Genomic DNA, 17,384 nt, shown 5'->3' with positions numbered 1-17,384 from the left:
GGCACCGGCGGCGCTGCCCTGGGCCGCGGGATGAACCGGCGGCGCCGCGCGGAACTCCCGACGGCGGCCGCGGCGCCGGGGGGAAGGATTTGCCTGCGCGCGGGCCGCGGTGCACCCTGGTTTGTGTTCCGGGCGGAAGCGGCGCGGTGCTGCGTAAGGCGGGCGGGCGCGATGCCGGATTACTTGGGAGCCGACCAGAGGAAAACCAAGGAGGAGGAGAAGGAGGACAAACCCATCCGCGGTGAGCGCCGACGGCGAGGACAGTCTCCGAGCAGCGCCCGGGGCGGGAGTGGGGCGGCGCCGCCGGCGGCCATGTCGGTGCTAGGAACGGCGGGGCTGGAGGAGCGGCGGGGGAAAAGGGACTAAAAAGCATTACAAATCTCTCTCATGTGCGCTTTGGCGCTGCGGCCGCCGCCCCGGGACTGTCCCCTATCCTGGCCCGGAGCCCGGGCCCGGGTGGTGCCGCCGCTGGCGGGAGGGAAGCGGGGCCGGCCGGGCCCCACGCAGAGCCGGCTGTGGGGACTGAGCCGGGCCGAGCCGAGCGGGGCCCGCTGGGCCTCACGCAGAGCCGGCTGTGGGGGGTGCGGAGCAAGCACTGCCCGGGGTGGCCCGGGAAACCGCAGAGATCCTGGGAAGGAATGGGCCATCCGCCTTCTAAGTATTGTTTTTTTTACAAAAGGTTCCTAAAATGTCGAGTTTCCTCATCGTGAGAGGAAAAATTCCTTTTGTGGTTCAACACTTGTTTGTATACTTAAAATGTCCAACAAAACGTGATACGATAATGTTGCACCTCCCTGAAAGGAGGCTGCGGTGAGGTGAGGGCTGGTATCTTCTGCCGTACCCACAGTGAGAGAAATCGAGGAAATGGCCTAAAGGTGAGAAGGGGAGGCTCACATTAGATATTAGAAAAAAAATAATTCGCAGTTCTGGTGGTCAGATCTCGTAATGGGTTGCCCAGGGAGGTGGAGCCATCATCCCTGCGGGAGTTCAAGCGGCGTCCGGATCTGTCGCTGGGTGATGTGCTTCTGGGGTTACAGGGGCAGGGCTGGGCTCATGGTTGGACTTTATCATCGTGAAAGCCTCTTCCAGCCTTGACGATTCCATGACAGTTTCTTTCTCTTGCCGGGGGGAGCGCCCCAGAGCTGCCCCTGTGCTGCCGCTGTCATTCGGAATTCCGGGGAAGGCGGCCGAGTTTTCCGAGGATACCGGCGCGCTGTGAAAGCTGCCGGTTGCCCCTCATGTTTTAACTTATTGTGGCTTTTTATTTCGTGTTAGTAAATATTTAATAAAGCACTTGTAAGCACAAGCAGTGCAAAATGTAATTAGTGATGGACTTTGAACTATTCCCATTCAAGAAAGATTTCTAAATTATAGCAACAGAGTGTTCAGTGGTTGTACAAAACAGTCAGTGGGGTGGTACAAATAGTCAGGAAAGAAGTACAGATCAACACAGAAGGATTTCAGAATCCTGTATAACACGTGCTGCTCCCAGATCACCAGTACTGTGTGGTTTAGGCTCCATCTGTCTTAAAAAGAGTGGAATTAGACAAGAGGGGAAACAGGGATGGGAAGGGAAAGGGGTGTTGAAAATCTCTTAAATGGCAATGATGTGAGAGTGGTGAGGCAGAGTGACACTAGCAGAGGTGTATTTTTCTTAGTTAATGGAGGGGGTCACTGGAGCCACCTCTGTGCAGAGACATCACTAGTGGGAAGTGGTGGCAGTTTTTCATTCATGCTTTCTTGAACATCTAGAAACAAAAAGTTAAAAAGATGAAGTTGTGATATCTTCCATCCTTTTTTTGAGTAGTCATAGGCTGGGAGACTACTCCGAGTGAAGCAGAGTTGAAGTGGCTTGCTTGCTGTGAGCTCTGAGTGGTGCAGGCTTTTGGACTGAAGAGAGTAGCTGGAGATGCTGTTTCATTTTTGTATATCTGATGCTTTTTTGCTCCACTTTGTTTCAGTGAAGAGTGGAAACTCAAAAGAATCTCTCCGAAATACATGTTTTGATGTTTTAGAAGCAGAATTAATACTGCTGGCTTTGTTTTCAGAACTGGAAGTTAAGTCTCTCCTGTCTTGTTTCAGCTCTTGATGAAGGAGATATTGCCTTGCTGAAAACATATGTAAGTATCACACAGGTGTGGGAAGGTCAAAGACACAAAGAGTTCCTGTGGGGAATACAGGGCAGGAGTGGAGGGGTGTGCACTTAGCAGGTGGAGAGTAACTCTGCTTCTCCTGGTGCTTTTCTCTCCTGCCAAAATCTTCCCTTCCTTTTCACCTTCCAGTGAGACACAGCCTGCAACACTAAAAATAATCCTGGGTTTGTTAACTTGGAAGTAATTAAGGGTTTGTTTCTCTATTTTTGTTTTGGATCTCATTGCTGATTGCCATAGGGCTCTAACAGCCAGGGCTTTACTAGGGCTTTGTCACTGGCCAGTTTTCTTGGTTCATACAAAAAATAATTTTAAGACCCCGCTCCTGCCACCAAATTGACTTGCTTTTAGCCATCATGTTAAAAAAACACACTGTTGGGAGGCACTTGCCACAGACAATAAGGCTTAAAATGCCAATCTACCCTTTCCACTGGGAAGTACAGTTGGCCTGCAAAAGAACTCTTGAAGGATGAAACTTGCAGCTTAGGTGTGTTTTGCAGAAATCTGAATTTTGTTGGCACCAAGACTCCTTTACAAAGCTCTGAAATACAGCTGGTACCCACTGCAGCTTCTTTTTTTTGTTGCCAGTGGTCTACAAAACAGATATTGTACAGCAAATCCAGGTCTGAATCTGCTTGTGTTAGGCAGATCTGGATCAAAACCAGCATTTTATCACAAGCAAGAATTCTGATTTGCCCCTTGATCCTTCTGCTGTCCTCTGTGGATGATGGAAAGGTTGGGTAAGGAAGTTAAAGCACTTGTATGGATGGTTTTCAAAAAGTGTATTCTGAATTCTTTGTATATATGATTTTACTAAGTCATTTTTAAACTGTAGGAGAAATAGTTTGAAAAAGTGAGGCTGAACAGGTTTAAAAGAAAAATTACTGAAGTTTACAAACATGGAAAATTTCCACCTTCCCAGATGGTCAGTTGTGTGTAGCTGCACTTCAGTTTTGCAAACAGAAATATTGTTACTGGAAGTTAATTCTGTCTTTTTTGGCTGTCATCAATGGTTGGCTGTTACACCAAGACAGTCTGTTGAACATCTTGATGGGCAGCAGCTCTTGTCACTTTTTCCTAAACATGAGATAATTTGACTTAGGAAATCTACGTGATATTCCTTTTCCAGGGCCAGAGCACGTACTCAAGGCAGATCAAGCAAGTAGAAGATGATATTCAACAACTGCTTAAGAAAATCAATGAGCTCACTGGTATGTTTTTGTTGTAGAAAGCTATAGAGGAGCCACAGATACCAAAACAAGTGTTGCAAGAAGTTGATTTCCAACAACTTCTGCATTTTGTTTTATTTGTTGTTTTTCTCAAAAGAACACAGTTCTTTATTTGGCAACATGAGATTTTTGCTTCTTAGGTGATGTTTTTTTTCAACTGGGCAGGGCTAATCTGTACATCTGATTTTGTAATTTTGTACTTTAACACATTTTTAATCAAAACTGTGGTTTTTAAATATATGGTGGCATGAAACAAATGCCCCTTTCTGACACCAGATAATGAAATAGTGATAACAGTAACAATTAATTTGTTTCCTAGTTTTTCTTTTTTTTTTTTTTTTTTTTTTACTCTGTTGCTAATCCTGCAGTGGCTCTCAGTTCTGCCTGGACTGAGATTTGCCAGAATCAAAATTTCTCTTGCAAAATAATCTTGATTCTTTTAAATACATTGTGGAAGTGGTACTTGTTATATGCATGTTTTGGAAGATTTATGGGGTTTTTCATCTGTGTGAATCCCTTAGTTTCTGATACTTTGCACTGGAGCTCAGTGAAAACACTTAAGAGTTTCACTTTAGTGAAATGTAGATATACACTATCAATGCTCTGTCCTGCTGTAGTCATCCCCACACTGCAGAATTGTCTGGGAGGGTGGCCAGGCTGGGATTTGAATGTTCAGCTGGCACAGTCACGTAGGCTCTTTCCTTAGGAAACTTGTTTTTTAGGAAATCTATCAAGGATATGTGTGTGTGTTGTTTTGGATGTCTCTCAAAAAACTTCCTGCAGGGTTATCTCTAAGGTTTTGGTGTGGGAAGGATGGCTGACATCCCAGTTATCTGTTTCCTCCTCATCTTGTTTGTGCTGCATGCAGGAATCAAGGAATCTGACACTGGCTTGGCTCCTCCTGCCCTTTGGGATCTGGCTGCAGATAAACAAACTCTCCAAAGCGAGCAGCCATTGCAAGTTGCAAGGTGGGAGCACTCTTACCCTTCCAGAAGAGCTCCATAGTGTTAAAAATCTGATGTATAGCTTATGCGTGGACTTCTTTTAAAAAATGAAGTCCATGTTGTGCATATTGAAAGTGCTTTTACCGCTGAATCATAAAGGAACTGTGATTATGTGTGATGTATTTCATACTTGTACTTACTTCTGCAGTTGTTGTATGAGGCTGTAGTGGTGTAATCACAAGTACAACAAGCATTCTGGTGTGTTTGGAGAGTGTGACTCTCTTGATGCTTATGCTTAGCAAACAGTTAGTCTGCCTGGAGGTGCAATTGTGTTTGTTTGTTAGGTGCACAAAGATCATCAATGCAGACTCCGAGGATCCCAAGTACATTATCAATGTCAAGCAATTTGCCAAGTTTGTGGTGGATCTCAGTGACCAGGTGGCACCTACTGACATAGAAGAAGGCATGAGAGTTGGGTATGCAAAGTCTTTCTGTTCTTGTGAGTCTTCTTGCAGACTGAAGCTTTCTCTTAAGTTATCTCATGTTGTAGTTTGACAGGTCAAACTACAACATTTCCAGGTTTTGCAGTGGTTGAAATGACACCACTGCTGTTTTTCTCTTGGATGACAGTAACTCACATGCATGCTCTGCTGGAATCTTATTTTGATGTTATTTTCACAAAAATTGACAAAACCCATGTGTCATTGGACAGCGACCTTTCAGTTCAGGCCCCAGCAGTCCCAGCTTTCAGGGAGCCTGTGTAGGCTCTTTCTTTGGCACTCTGAGGTTACATTCAAAACAGCCAGGAAATGTTCACTGAGGATGTAAGAGACAGGATTTAAGAGACAGTATTTTGCCAGTTTGCTCTGTGGGATATTTTGAAACTTAATTTTCAAAATACTTTGGAATTAATACTTTTGGAAACCTTAAAATTTTCTGCAGGAAGAATTCCACTATCTAGCCTACCTGACTATTAGCTTTCAGGGCTGGGCTGTCTTGATGCCTGAGAAAAGAACAGTTCAAGAATTCAGCTTCTCACTTACAGAGTTATTTCTACATAACATTTACTTAACCAGTGTTAAAATAATAGTCTTTATGCTTCCTCACCAGGGTGGACAGAAACAAGTACCAAATCCATATCCCCTTGCCTCCAAAGATTGATCCCACAGTCACCATGATGCAAGTGAGAGTTGCCTTTACTTATTTTGACGTGGCTTTATCTTGTAATTGTGATTCCTTTCGCTGGATTTTGTTGTGGGCTGTTGAAAGCCTGTGGAGATTTGCTGCATCAGGCTGGTAACTGCTCACTCACCTCTTTGTTGTGCAGGTAGAAGAAAAACCTGATGTCACTTACAGCGATGTTGGTGGCTGTAAAGAGCAGATTGAAAAGCTGAGAGAGGTGGTTGAAACCCCTCTGCTTCACGTAAGTAACCTCCAGATTGAAGCTTCTGTTATTTTGGAAGTATTCTGGCCATCTGTAAACATCTGAAAAAGCAAGAAAAGACAATGTCATTGAGTGTAAACAGTTTAATGAAAGGAAGTCAGGTTTTACCAAGTGAAATCCAGCCCAGTCTCATTTACATTGCTCTTCATTAATGATTTCCTTGATTTGCATATATGCTTTGGTGCACATAATCTTTAATTCGTACGTAACCTTGCCTTCTGGCTCCCTTTGTTACAGCCTGAAAGATTTGTGAACCTTGGAATTGAGCCTCCCAAAGGAGTGCTTTTGTTTGGGCCACCTGGCACAGGCAAAACCCTCTGTGCCCGTGCTGTGGCTAACAGGACTGATGCCTGCTTCATCAGAGTGATCGGCTCTGAGCTGGTGCAGAAATATGTGGGAGAGGTAAGAGCAAGTACTCGATGGAGGGTGGAAGGGTTTGCACATTTCCCTTGTGGGTGCCAGACACCACAGTGGGGGTGAGGGATGGATGTACTTGGAAGCTGCAGGTGCAGGGGCAGGAGCTATCAGACAAATCCATGCAGGTCAGGCAATGGTGACATGCCCTCAGCTTTGCTGTCACTTATGAGAGGGATTTTGCGGTACAGAGTTCAATCTGCAGTTCAGGATGACTCTGGAATTAGGATTCTGCTCCCAACCCTGCCACATATTTTTTGGTTGGCCCTGAGGTAAATTACTTCATCTGTACTTCTCAGTTTAAGAGCAATATTTTTTATCTCCTTTATAAATTGCTTTAAGCTTTATACTTCTCCCGTTATATATGTGAACAAATAAAGAGTTTTTGCATTGGAAACTTAGAAGTATTTGGAAGCATGAAAAGTTTGATTTTCCTTTAATGTGCCTAAAATATCTAACAAAACCTTGATTTTTTTTCTTTCAGGGAGCTCGAATGGTTCGTGAACTCTTTGAAATGGCCAGAACTAAAAAAGCTTGCCTTATATTCTTTGATGAGATTGATGCCATTGGAGGTATGTTTGTAGTAGCTACAGTTCTAATCTCCTGTGAGAGCTTCCACGTTTTCTTGTAGTTCTGTGTCTGGGTTGCTGCATTTCAAGAAAAGTGCTTGTAAATACTGAGTTAGCAAAACTACTCCCAGCACACCCCGTGTCCAGGAAGCTGTTAGGAAGTGGTTTATGGGATGGGAAGCCATTTTTGAACATTTGAAACACGCAGATTATTCAAACTTTAGTGAAGAACCTTTGTAATTTGTTTGCAGAAAAGTACTGTTAACTTAAACTCCTTCAGCTTCTGGACTACACTCAATGCCTTTGTTACTTCTGAACATTATTATTTTTTCTCAAAAGAAAAGTTCTTTGAAAGTAGAACAGTTCTTACGTAGACAGGGGAGAAGGATGATTTTGGCTGAGGGAATGGCAAAACAAACAAAACTACATGGGTAAATTCCAGCATCTTGACCAGTTGTTAAGGAGATAGAGGCCCTTTTGTACTCAGGACCTTTTGAACTCATCACAAATACTTGTATGCACTTCAGAATCATTTTCCCAGGTGTCGTGTGTTGCAGGCATTGTGACACCTCTGTGCCCATGGCCTGGAGCTGCCTCTCCCCCTGTGAAACTCGTCTGTCTCCTCTCCAGGTGCTCGTTTTGATGATGGGGCCGGGGGTGACAACGAGGTGCAGCGCACCATGCTGGAGCTCATCAACCAGCTGGATGGGTTTGACCCCCGGGGCAACATCAAGGTGCTGATGGCCACAAACAGACCCGACACTCTGGACCCAGCACTGATGAGGCCTGGCAGGCTGGACAGGAAGATAGAGTTCAGCCTGCCTGATCTTGAGGTGAGAACTCTTTATTTCACTGCCAAGTGTGTTCTGATAGCAGAGTGTTTCTTAAGGTAGGGCATCATTGTCTGGAAGTTTATGAGAATCAGCAAATGCAGCACTCTTAAATTATGTGAAACTACATGGAAGTATGGGGCATTAAAGATGTGCCAAAGGTTTTTCCACACTGCACAGATTCCGTCCTGGCTGAGAAGCCATGGAGGGCAGCTGTAATTACTGTATGTTCCTGGCTCAACATAGAAAAAATCCTTTAACCAGATCCACAGTTTAGTTCAGAAGCTGGAATGTATTTTGTTTGGCTCTTTTGAGAGCGATTTCTTGAGGTTCTTCTATGATGAAAGCCCTTTCTAAAGTTATTTTCTTACTTTAGTGTCATGGACACTTAGACATTCCAGTCCAGACACTGGAAACCGTAGTTGGGCAGCAAATACAAAATGTATTTTCCATTTGCCTGTGCTGTGGAGGCAGACAGCTGCAGGCTGGAGTCATCACCTCTTTCATGCCATGAACATCTCTGTCCTCCTCCCTTTCCTTCAGGGGCGAACTCACATCTTCAAGATCCACGCTCGTTCGATGAGTGTGGAGAGGGACATCAGATTCGAGCTGCTGGCTCGGCTGTGTCCTAACAGCACAGGTAAGCAGAATGTATTTCTGTCTTTACTTAGTTCTGTGTGCTCTGTGCCCTGGCAGTCAGTGCTGAGTTGTTTATCCGTCTCTCTCAGGCGCCGAGATCCGCAGTGTCTGCACGGAGGCAGGAATGTTCGCTATCCGCGCGCGCAGGAAGATCGCCACCGAGAAGGACTTCCTGGAGGCGGTGAACAAAGTCATCAAATCGTACGCCAAGTTCAGCGCTACCCCCCGCTACATGACCTACAACTAATACTGGGAATGTTCTTCCCGTTCCCCCGAAACTTTCTGTGGAACAAAAATCCAAGTGTAGTGATTGATGTTTTGTTCTTGGAAGCTAGAAATAAATGGAGTGTTCCGAATGGTAGGGGTGTGTTCATTGTGAGTATTCTACTCCAGTGGACTGTTGATGCTATTGGGAAAAGATTTTAGTGAGGTTACAGCAGCATGGCCTAAGCCACAGATAATCTTAAATCAGATACTTGGGCAATGTCAGGCATCCCAAGTTTAGATGTCTGGTCACTATTTACATCCCAAAACTTGAATCTGAGCCATAGAGGTGCTGGAAGACTCCTGAATGACTCCAGTGTTTCTGAGTGTGTTGAGATGGGCTTGTATGTCCCAAGAAAACAGGAGCTGCCATGGGAGGGCACTTGTCGTGGTCTGAGTCATTGCCCAGCCATGGGATGACATGAAGGGACATTTTTTCCCTCCCTTGATGATGCTCTGGTACCGTCACAACTTGTTTTTTTTTTTATCTTCAGTGGTTTTTTTACCCCTTTTGCTGAGATTCTTTCTTGTGTCTTACAAAATAGTAAATGGGTCAAGGAGGAGGAAGGTGTAATTTCTTAGTGCTGTGGGATGGAAAATTCCTTTTCCCTGCTCCTGCTGTGAAGTTTGACATCAGTCTGGTAGTGAGCACTTGGATACATTGTGTGACTTGTCTGAGATGCTGCTGCTGCACACTGGATGACTGAGACAGGGTCGTGGTGTTCCACAGCTGAGCAGTGGCTGGGAGTTGCTGGCCACACAGGCAGCCTTGAAAGGTTAATCCTCATTCATCTGACAAGTTCCTGTGGAGCTGGGTATGCTCAACAGAGAACAGCAGCCTTCCATTTCCCTTTTCTTTCTAGTGTTGCATTAAAGTGGTTTCAGGAGAAGAGCTGGAAGAGCTTAAAGAAATACCTGAGGGAAAAAATGTTTTTGGGAACTGCTTTGTCTTGGAAGTGGGAGAAGTTTTATTGTCAGTTGTATCAAAATGAGACTCATGAATTTATCAAGTTTAAATTATGAAGCCACTTTATTTTTTTTTTAAAAATAGGAATTGTGTGCAATAGGGAGAGTATGCAGCCATGGACAGGGTTAGGATTCTGGCTGGTGTCAGTATCTTGATAGGGAAACCTGGGCAATCTCAATACTTGTGTGTCATTTCAGGAAGAACATTTTAGGGAGGGATGCAAGTTTATTGGTGGGACAGAATGTTTCTCATTTTCAGAAAGCAGCACTGACAGCATCTCTGTTTACCAGAGCAGCACTTGAAATCAAGTGTAGCTTTTATTTGAGATGGGTAAGTGAAGTATGGAGAAAGAGTTTGGTTCTTACCAGGTATCCTGAATTAGCCTCAGTGCTCTTGCAAAAAAACAGGTGGGGAAAGGAACATGACCCTGATTTTTATCAGGTTCCAGCCAGACTTAGGCCATCCAGTGCCATCTGCTGTGGTGGGGCTTCAGCAGCAGGGGGGAGGCACTCCCCAGTCCCTGCAGACAAACTGGAGCCCTGTTACAAGGTTAAAGGACCTGGGGTTGTTTATTCTGGCCCTGACAAGCCTAAGCTAGGATTTAACTTTTGGATAGTGGGCTGTTAATCAATGCAGGGAAGAGGAAGTGGGTTCCCTTTTTAGGGGCTGGCTCAGGCTGCCAGGAGCAGGCAGTGCTTCAGCTGGTGGCAGCAAAACACAGGAAGAGATGAGCAAAAGCTGCTGAACATTTTGTTCTATGGGATGAGTTACCAGCACTGCTGGGGGTTTGCAGGAGCACTTGTTCTGCGTGGACTGGGACGTGGGACATTCTTGGGCAAAGGTTTTCAGTCCAGCATTTCAGCAGCTCCCTGGGAAGTGCATCTGTTTCTACCATGGTGGGAGATCCAGCTAAAGTTGGGTATCAGCTGTGAGGTCTGAAATGGAGAGAGCTTCATGGGGGTGGCAGGAGTGAAGAGCAGGAACCAGCACAGCAGGGAAGACCTGGCTGGAGGCGGAAGCCTCTCCTGGCCCCTCCCTTGGCATCAGACACTTGTACCTGGGGCTCTCAGCCTGACCCTCATACCGAATCTCACCATGACAGAGTGGAAAATTTTGACAAGTGACATCACTTTATTTTGGAAGTTGACAGGATTTCAATGTGAACTGAAGAGACTAGAGAGTTAAAAACTGAAGCTGCAACAAGCTGAAAGTAGAAAAATATACTGTACGTAGATACAAAGGTTTGTTGAACTAGTTAACATTATAAAATGTACCAAAAGTTGTTTAAATAAGTACACACAATGTCTTCACATGCATGCACTTCATCCTTTGAACTCCAGCTAAGCAGCAATTTCTGATGCAGAAAGCTTCCCATCCTTATGGGCAGGGGAGTCTGAGGAAATGAAGTATCTTCCCCAACTTCCCTGGTCCCCGGAAAGTTTACCTGAAGAAGCCCTAAATGTAACAGAGCCTGAAATAAAATATTACATTCTGTGACCAGAGGTGAGGAAGGTGTCTGAATTCCTTATGCACAGGACCTGTGATTTGAGGGTGCTGAGTGAAATGTCACTGATGCCCCACTTACCCTGTGCTGTCAAAATAACCTACAGAGAAACACTTTTAGGTTCCTGCCTCTGCTGAGCTTCACAGTGACTGTTGTGAGGGAGACAGGGGCATTGAAGATTTCTTTTGCATGATTTCCATGGTTTTCACCTCACACCTGAAGTGAGACAATACTGCAGTGGCCAGGCTGACAATAGAAAAAGAAACCCCACGCTACTGTTTCTTCCAAAAACCCAATCATGTACCATATTGAACTCTTATTTCTCAAAGCACTTAAAAGCTGTGGCAAAAGCAGCACTACTGGGAAGAAGATGGGCAACAGAAAAGTACCTTTTTTTTTTTGACCATTGAAACTTTAGACCTTCCTTAAATTTTCATTCCAGCTTAAGAGACTGCATATAGGGCATCAGTTCTTAACTTAAATAGGCTACACTCCTGTCTTAAAACAATTTTGTCTTTAAACTTTGAAGCTAAATTAAGTTTAGATTAAAATCAGCTGTGTTCTTTTCTAGACAGCCTAACCAAGTTTTGGCAGTGCAACTACCATACTGATAATGTAATAATTAAACAATGAGTTTCTGACTTCAAGTTCACTTAGAGCAGAAATGAAGAACTGGGTATAGCTGAGACAGGTTAGGTATTTTTAAAAAAAATAACTCTACCATCCAGGTTTAAAAACAGCAGCAGCTAAATGCCACCAGTGTGAATTCCTTAATCCAGCTGGCAGAGTATTATAAATTGTACCAATCTGTTGTATGCAGATGTTGACATCAGGCTTTAAAAGTCACCTAAGGAAGTTATTTAAAGACACTGGTACAGTGTATTGCACTTGCAGAACAGTTACCTCCTGCAAGACCCCACTTGTAGTGAGTTAAAGTGCCCATTTTCTCAACAGGAATAGGAATGTCACCTTGTCCACCAGATTCTGACTGCAGCAGAATACACTGAATTTTCTTTTCTTGCATAATTTTGTGCTTTTTTTATTATTGGAAGGCTATACCCTGATTGAAGGAAAAAATTCAAGAGCATGAAGGCTTCCATTTCCTTATCTACTCTTCCTACAAAAAATAAGCACCACCCCATACCCGTAGGTACAAACAGCCTCAGGCTCTCTTCAAACTGTGCAAATTAAATATTCAGGAAGAATCTCCATCAGCATAAATCTGGCTCCCATTCTGCTCGATGCCGCTCTTCAAAGGTCGGAGTCGGCCTGTGCAGCAGACCCATCTTTCACTTGGCAAGCAAGGACAGCATCGTGAATACTGTGAAACAGCAACTCTCTTGTTACACTTTTATCAAAAAAATTCAGTCTCGTCAGCTCATTCATAACAGGGCCTACAAAACAAAACAAAACCCAAACATGGCATCGACACGTACACTTAAGTACAAAGACAGAAGACAATGGCATCCCAGGAAGAAGATGAGAACTTGTTCTCTTACTAAAAAATTTGAAACAGGCAAGTGCATCACATGCTACTTCTACTCCAAGCAGTCTATGCCTGTGCAGACAGAGACAGAGGCCTGTTCTTGGCAGAAGATGTTGCAATCCCAAATATTGGATATTGGAACGTTTCAGGCTTTTTTCCTCATTACATTACCACTACGATTTCAAGATACTAAGTTCAGTGTGGCATTCACATTTGCCAGCTGGAAGAAATGGGAGCAGGATCCAGTCCTCACAAAGCTCATTCCATCAGTGCTCTGCTTTCACTAAAGTTAAGGCTCTAATGCATATGGGCTTGCTTTTCCTCAAGTCCAATTTTATGTGAAGTGCTGATACTACTGAGACACTGCTGGCAGCAGGAAATTCGGGAGCAGAGGGAAGGAGTTAAAACACAATCTCTTCCATAAAGTTCACAAAAAAAAAATCTCAACTCACCACTACAGCTGGCAATGCAGACACATACACCAACTTCTCTGTATTCTTTTATAATCTACAACAGAGTTAAGCTGAAGTTAAATGCAGATAATACATCACCATACATATCACAGTTCTGGAAGCCAAATACTGTGAAAGCTGCAGAATACACATTCCCCAGTATTCAGCTAAAAACCTAATCACTGGTTTAATTACAAAATTAAACCAGTGATTAGGTGAGATACTGGATTATACTTGAGCAGGCAGTTATGTCTCATGCTGACAGGCTCCTTATTAGGTATCTGAAAAGTTTTCTGTGGGTTTTTCTGGGAAAAAAAAAAAAAAACCCTACTTACTGATTTTAGTGTTTTTGCTCCAACTGAATCCACAAAGTTCACCGGGGTGAAATCCAGAATTAAAGAGTGAATATTTGATTTGGGCTCCACAAAATGTTCATGCTCATCAGGAGACATGTCTTGTACACTAGAATCTGCAAATTTTCCATTCACAGGTAAGTCATCATTTGCTATCTCATGTTTTACACTTGCTTCTACGTCGTTTGTCTGGGAGAGAAGATGAATAAAGCTTAAAGGCAATCAGTGCTTTTTCCATGTAAATCCCTTTGCCCCCCTCACTCGTGTTCTTTAAGCCTTTAAAAGTTGACAAGCTCCTGGTCACTACAGAAACTGGCTTGACTTGCACACACTCTTCCATATCTTGTGTATATCAAGGTTTGTTCTCTTATGCTCAGCTTTTTAACAGTCACACACAAGCAGCTTAAAGCTGTTATCTCAGGACTGAATTACCCTTTTCCTTCAAACAGTGACACCTGTTCATCTTTACTGACACATTTTTACTCCATTTCCTTGTCTTATCCCTGGCTGATTCCATCAAGACCCATATATTCAAAATAAAGAACAGCAATTGGGCTCTCAAGTTAGGCCTCTTTTAGGTTTCCCATGGTAAAATCACACAGTCTCCCACCATGGTGGTGAATTTAGATATGCATAAAAGTACAAGCATGTCCCAAATAACCCTTCTCAGTGTATCTGGGCCATGCCAGGATTAGCAGAGGGGATGGCACCTTCTTGTTACAGGGGCTGCTAATTAGAATTAATTTTATTCTATATTATTCCTACATTATTATTCCAAGTGTGTGGGGAGAAGTAAAGTCCCTTTGATTTCTGCCAACACCACTGGTGAGACAGCATGACAGTGTGGAGAGTTTCAGTGCTACTCTGCTACCCGAAAGCAATCAAGGCCCAACATAATTATCCAATATAGCAGTGAGCCTCTGATCCTTCCACTGTTCCTTCAGCCACCTGTCCCCACTGCACAGCACTTCCTTCCTAAGCAGCACACCTTGTATGAAACACAAGAGAGGTAACGCCTGAGAGCAGCCCGTAAGCTGATAAAGCAGAGGTAAATATTTACCGAAGAGCTCACCAGCTTCAGCACAGCTTTCTTTCTGTGTTCATTTGCTGCCTTTATCTCCCTGGCATGGCGCTTCTGGGCTTTTCTCCTTGCTTTTAATAAGGCACCAGGGTCCACTCCAGTCTGTCAGGAGGAGAAAGTATGATCAGAGGAGATTCAGCTTGTTAGGATGGCACTGGAGTATCAATTTGCACTGAATTAATCACTGCCATAAATTTAAACAAGAAGCCTGCATTCTCCAGCTTCCCTCGGTGGGGGTGAGAACAGTGTAAAGAAGGAATCATCTTGGCAAGCACTGTGTTAACAAGATGAGGGAAAGATGCATCTCATTCTTTTCTTGAAATCAGAGAGTGTTGTGTTTCAACCAAATGCTGATTGGAGTGCAGAGAGCAAAGGGGAGAGAAGTGCATTTGGGCAATAATCACCAATATCTCTTGCTTTGTGAGGGCAAGTACCACCCACCTGTTTTGTACAAGACTCGCCATGGGAGCTACAGAAAAATGTTTCAGAAGTTAGTAGAGGCACAGTTGTCACCGGGTCAGGCGTTTCTGCTGCTGCCACTGCCACCCGGTGACAGCACGGGTGACACAGGCAGGAGGCACGCCCCGCGTGCAGGTCATCTGCTGCCCTTGAGAGGCACTAAATGCCCACAGTATTCCACGGTCTTACACTCCAGTAAAGTTAGTTACCCAACAAGGAAACTTTTATTCCCATTTTGTTTTCAGCCCAGCAACTAGTTTCCTGCTGAAAAAAAAAGGTTTGACCAGTTTGTGCTCTGCACCCACCACTTTCCATCCACGAGCAGTCAGTAGGAGGCAACACTTTGTTTATTCCCTCCCACCATGTTGTTGCTTCCTACGATAATTTGTAGGTGGCTGGAAAATCGCCTTCTCATATTTTACAGATCACCAGGGGCCGCAGGCTGAGAAACACTGTGCTAAGGGCTACACTAAAGGAGCTGAAAGATGAGCATGTTTCAGAAGCCAGTTTGAATTTTCAGGACACAGACATTAAAGAATTTACTTTACTCACCTTTTTCTTCAGTGCCCTTGTATATGACTCACTATTAGCAAAATAAAGAGATGTATTAGCTTGAAATATTTTGATTCCAGGATATTCTTTAACCTAAGGAAAATATTGGATGTGAACAGTTAAACAGAATAAAAGCCCCTGTGTAATCACAAGACACATGAACATGCAGCAGTGCAACAGCCAGCCCTGGATGGCTCTCAGCATGTGCCAGATAAAGAAGGTTGGCACTGTTGTGAGCAAAGGCAACCAGGAGATCAGAACCTCCCTGTCTCCCAGTGTAATACTGCACACTATCAATTCCTGGTTACATTTCTCCTTCTATATTACACCAAAATGTACAGTCATAAAAATTAAATATTTGCAGTTCTTTCATGTTGCTATTTGCAGCTGCTATTACCACGAGGAAATCATGCACTCCTAGAACTGCTTCCTTTTAGCCTCCCTTTCAACAGGCATAATAACTTATTTCCCTCTTTCTCTCTTTTTCTTTCTTGACTCCCCAGGTACCAAGAAAACCAGCCTTTCAAATCTGTGGCTTTATCCAGACCTTCAGACAGGTCTTGATATTCACTTCTCTCCCCTTCTTTAAATGCAGTCATCTCTAAGCAGGCTGAACTGTGACATTTTGCATGCAAATGACCTGGCCAGCAGCAGAGACCCAGCCTGCCATATGCTGCCAGCCCCACCTTTACCCAGGAGGAAATGCTGACTGCATTCAGTGCAACAGAAACGGAGTCTCCTCTCCCTTGCACACAGATATAAATGAGAGCGCTCATACTCCTGCTTTGCATCATATTTAAAGCAGAACTGCATGATCTTTTTCCATATGTTTTTACAGACTGGTTCCTCAGTAAAGGACGATGTAACTTTCATAGCAGCATCTCTGAGAACATAGCAGAGAGTGCAGAAAATTGTAGCTGCTGTTTGGGAATAAATACAGCATGTTTATATCCACTGCACTAACAAAATGTAATGCTTTCATCAACTTTTGGTTGAACAAAATGGCATTTATGAGAAGCTAAGTGCATGATGAACAATTGTGCCATTAATCTCATATATTTAATGAGCAGGGGACGGGTGGGATGCTGTTTTGAGTAGTTTGTGCAATTCTGAAGAACACAGAAATTTGGATCCTGGGTTCCATGGGTTCCATGCACTACTGCCACACAAATAAAGAAGGTGGCCTGGTGTGCACTTGTTTATATAGCAGGTCTAGCAGTGGTACTCCTAAGCACTTGGACAATGGAACTAGTATAAAAGTACTTTTGATCACTGCCTGGTGAAATGTACAGGCAGTACAAAGAGCTCGCATTTTGAACAAAGCAACTTCTACTACTGAACCCAAATCTATTTATTTCCTTTCAACACAGGTGAATGCTCAGCAGCCAGCACTGCATGTACAGTGTGGTAGGACAAAGCAGAAAATTGCCACAGCTGTCTTTGCTCCACTGAATGAAACTCCCCAATGCAGAAGAACATGTTCCTACCTCTTCGTACTCTTCCACATCACAGTAGATGTCAGTGTTGGGAATCTGACCAAGGATTCTGTATTCAGGGCTAGAGAGAAAGGAAACAAATATTTCTGTATTATCTCTTAAAAAGTGGAAAAGTGAGTGTTTAACACAGACTGAAACTTATTTTAAATGGTCATTCTGCAGGGCCTGTCTGGTACAGGATTTTCTAAACGTGGTTAAATGCAGTGAGCAGTTTATGACAGAACACAATTAAAAGAAAGTTATTTCTGTCAGTGCAAAATCAATTGATAAGCTTAGCGCTGAAATGTTGTAATTTTCTGAAAAGCATGAGTCAAAACATGCAAAAGTACAGGGCAAATTCTCTGTCACCCTAGGACAAGCACCAACTGGTGCAACTCTATTGACTGTCCTGCAAACATGCAAGCTCACACTGACAGAAAACATGCTGCAATTTTGAAGAGTCCCTCTGCTCCCAGAACAATGCCTAAGCAGATGAATATTCCCAACTCACAAGAACTGTGACAGCAAAGTACATTACTGTTCTGTTTGCAAGAATAAAACTGTATAGAGAT

The 17,384-nt window shown here is 43.8% G+C and overlaps 2 protein-coding genes across 3 annotated transcripts in view; one reads left to right on the top strand and one right to left on the bottom strand.

Annotated features, from left to right (window-relative positions):
• Window positions 1–83: 83 nt before the first annotated feature.
• On the top strand, window positions 84–8,575 carry PSMC2 (proteasome 26S subunit, ATPase 2). The gene is made up of 12 exons (XM_041474693.1): window positions 84–241; window positions 2,083–2,120; window positions 3,280–3,361; window positions 4,248–4,347; window positions 4,668–4,799; window positions 5,434–5,506; window positions 5,651–5,746; window positions 6,005–6,169; window positions 6,666–6,753; window positions 7,381–7,583; window positions 8,124–8,220; window positions 8,309–8,575. Exons 1-12 carry the CDS (start codon window positions 172–174, stop codon window positions 8,464–8,466), a joined length of 1,302 nt encoding a protein of 433 aa, XP_041330627.1. The 5' UTR covers window positions 84–171; the 3' UTR covers window positions 8,467–8,575.
• A 1,986-nt stretch (window positions 8,576–10,561) lies between these two features.
• The window catches only part of SLC26A5 (solute carrier family 26 member 5), a 33,498-nt gene continuing 26,675 nt past the window's right edge, over window positions 10,562–17,384 (bottom strand). Inside the window, exons 15-20 of one of the 2 annotated variants that reach the window (XM_041474690.1) lie at window positions 16,825–16,894; window positions 15,338–15,430; window positions 14,306–14,428; window positions 13,228–13,434; window positions 12,893–12,947; window positions 10,562–12,348 (exon numbers count right to left, since the gene is read on the bottom strand). In XM_041474690.1, the coding sequence (XP_041330624.1) occupies window positions 12,206–12,348; window positions 12,893–12,947; window positions 13,228–13,434; window positions 14,306–14,428; window positions 15,338–15,430; window positions 16,825–16,894 (691 nt within the window). In that variant the 3' untranslated portion in view covers window positions 10,562–12,205. The remainder of the gene's footprint in view (window positions 12,349–12,892; window positions 12,948–13,227; window positions 13,435–14,305; window positions 14,429–15,337; window positions 15,431–16,824; window positions 16,895–17,384) is intronic. The other variant, XM_041474691.1, reaches the window with a different exon arrangement.

This window comes from Pyrgilauda ruficollis, unplaced genomic scaffold (assembly GCF_017590135.1).
Source record: "Pyrgilauda ruficollis isolate IOZ18807 unplaced genomic scaffold, ASM1759013v1 scaffold33, whole genome shotgun sequence".
Lineage (NCBI taxonomy): Eukaryota > Metazoa > Chordata > Aves > Passeriformes > Passeridae > Pyrgilauda > Pyrgilauda ruficollis.
The sequence above is the reverse complement of the archived record's forward strand: the minus strand, read 5'-3'. Positions and strand labels throughout refer to the sequence as shown.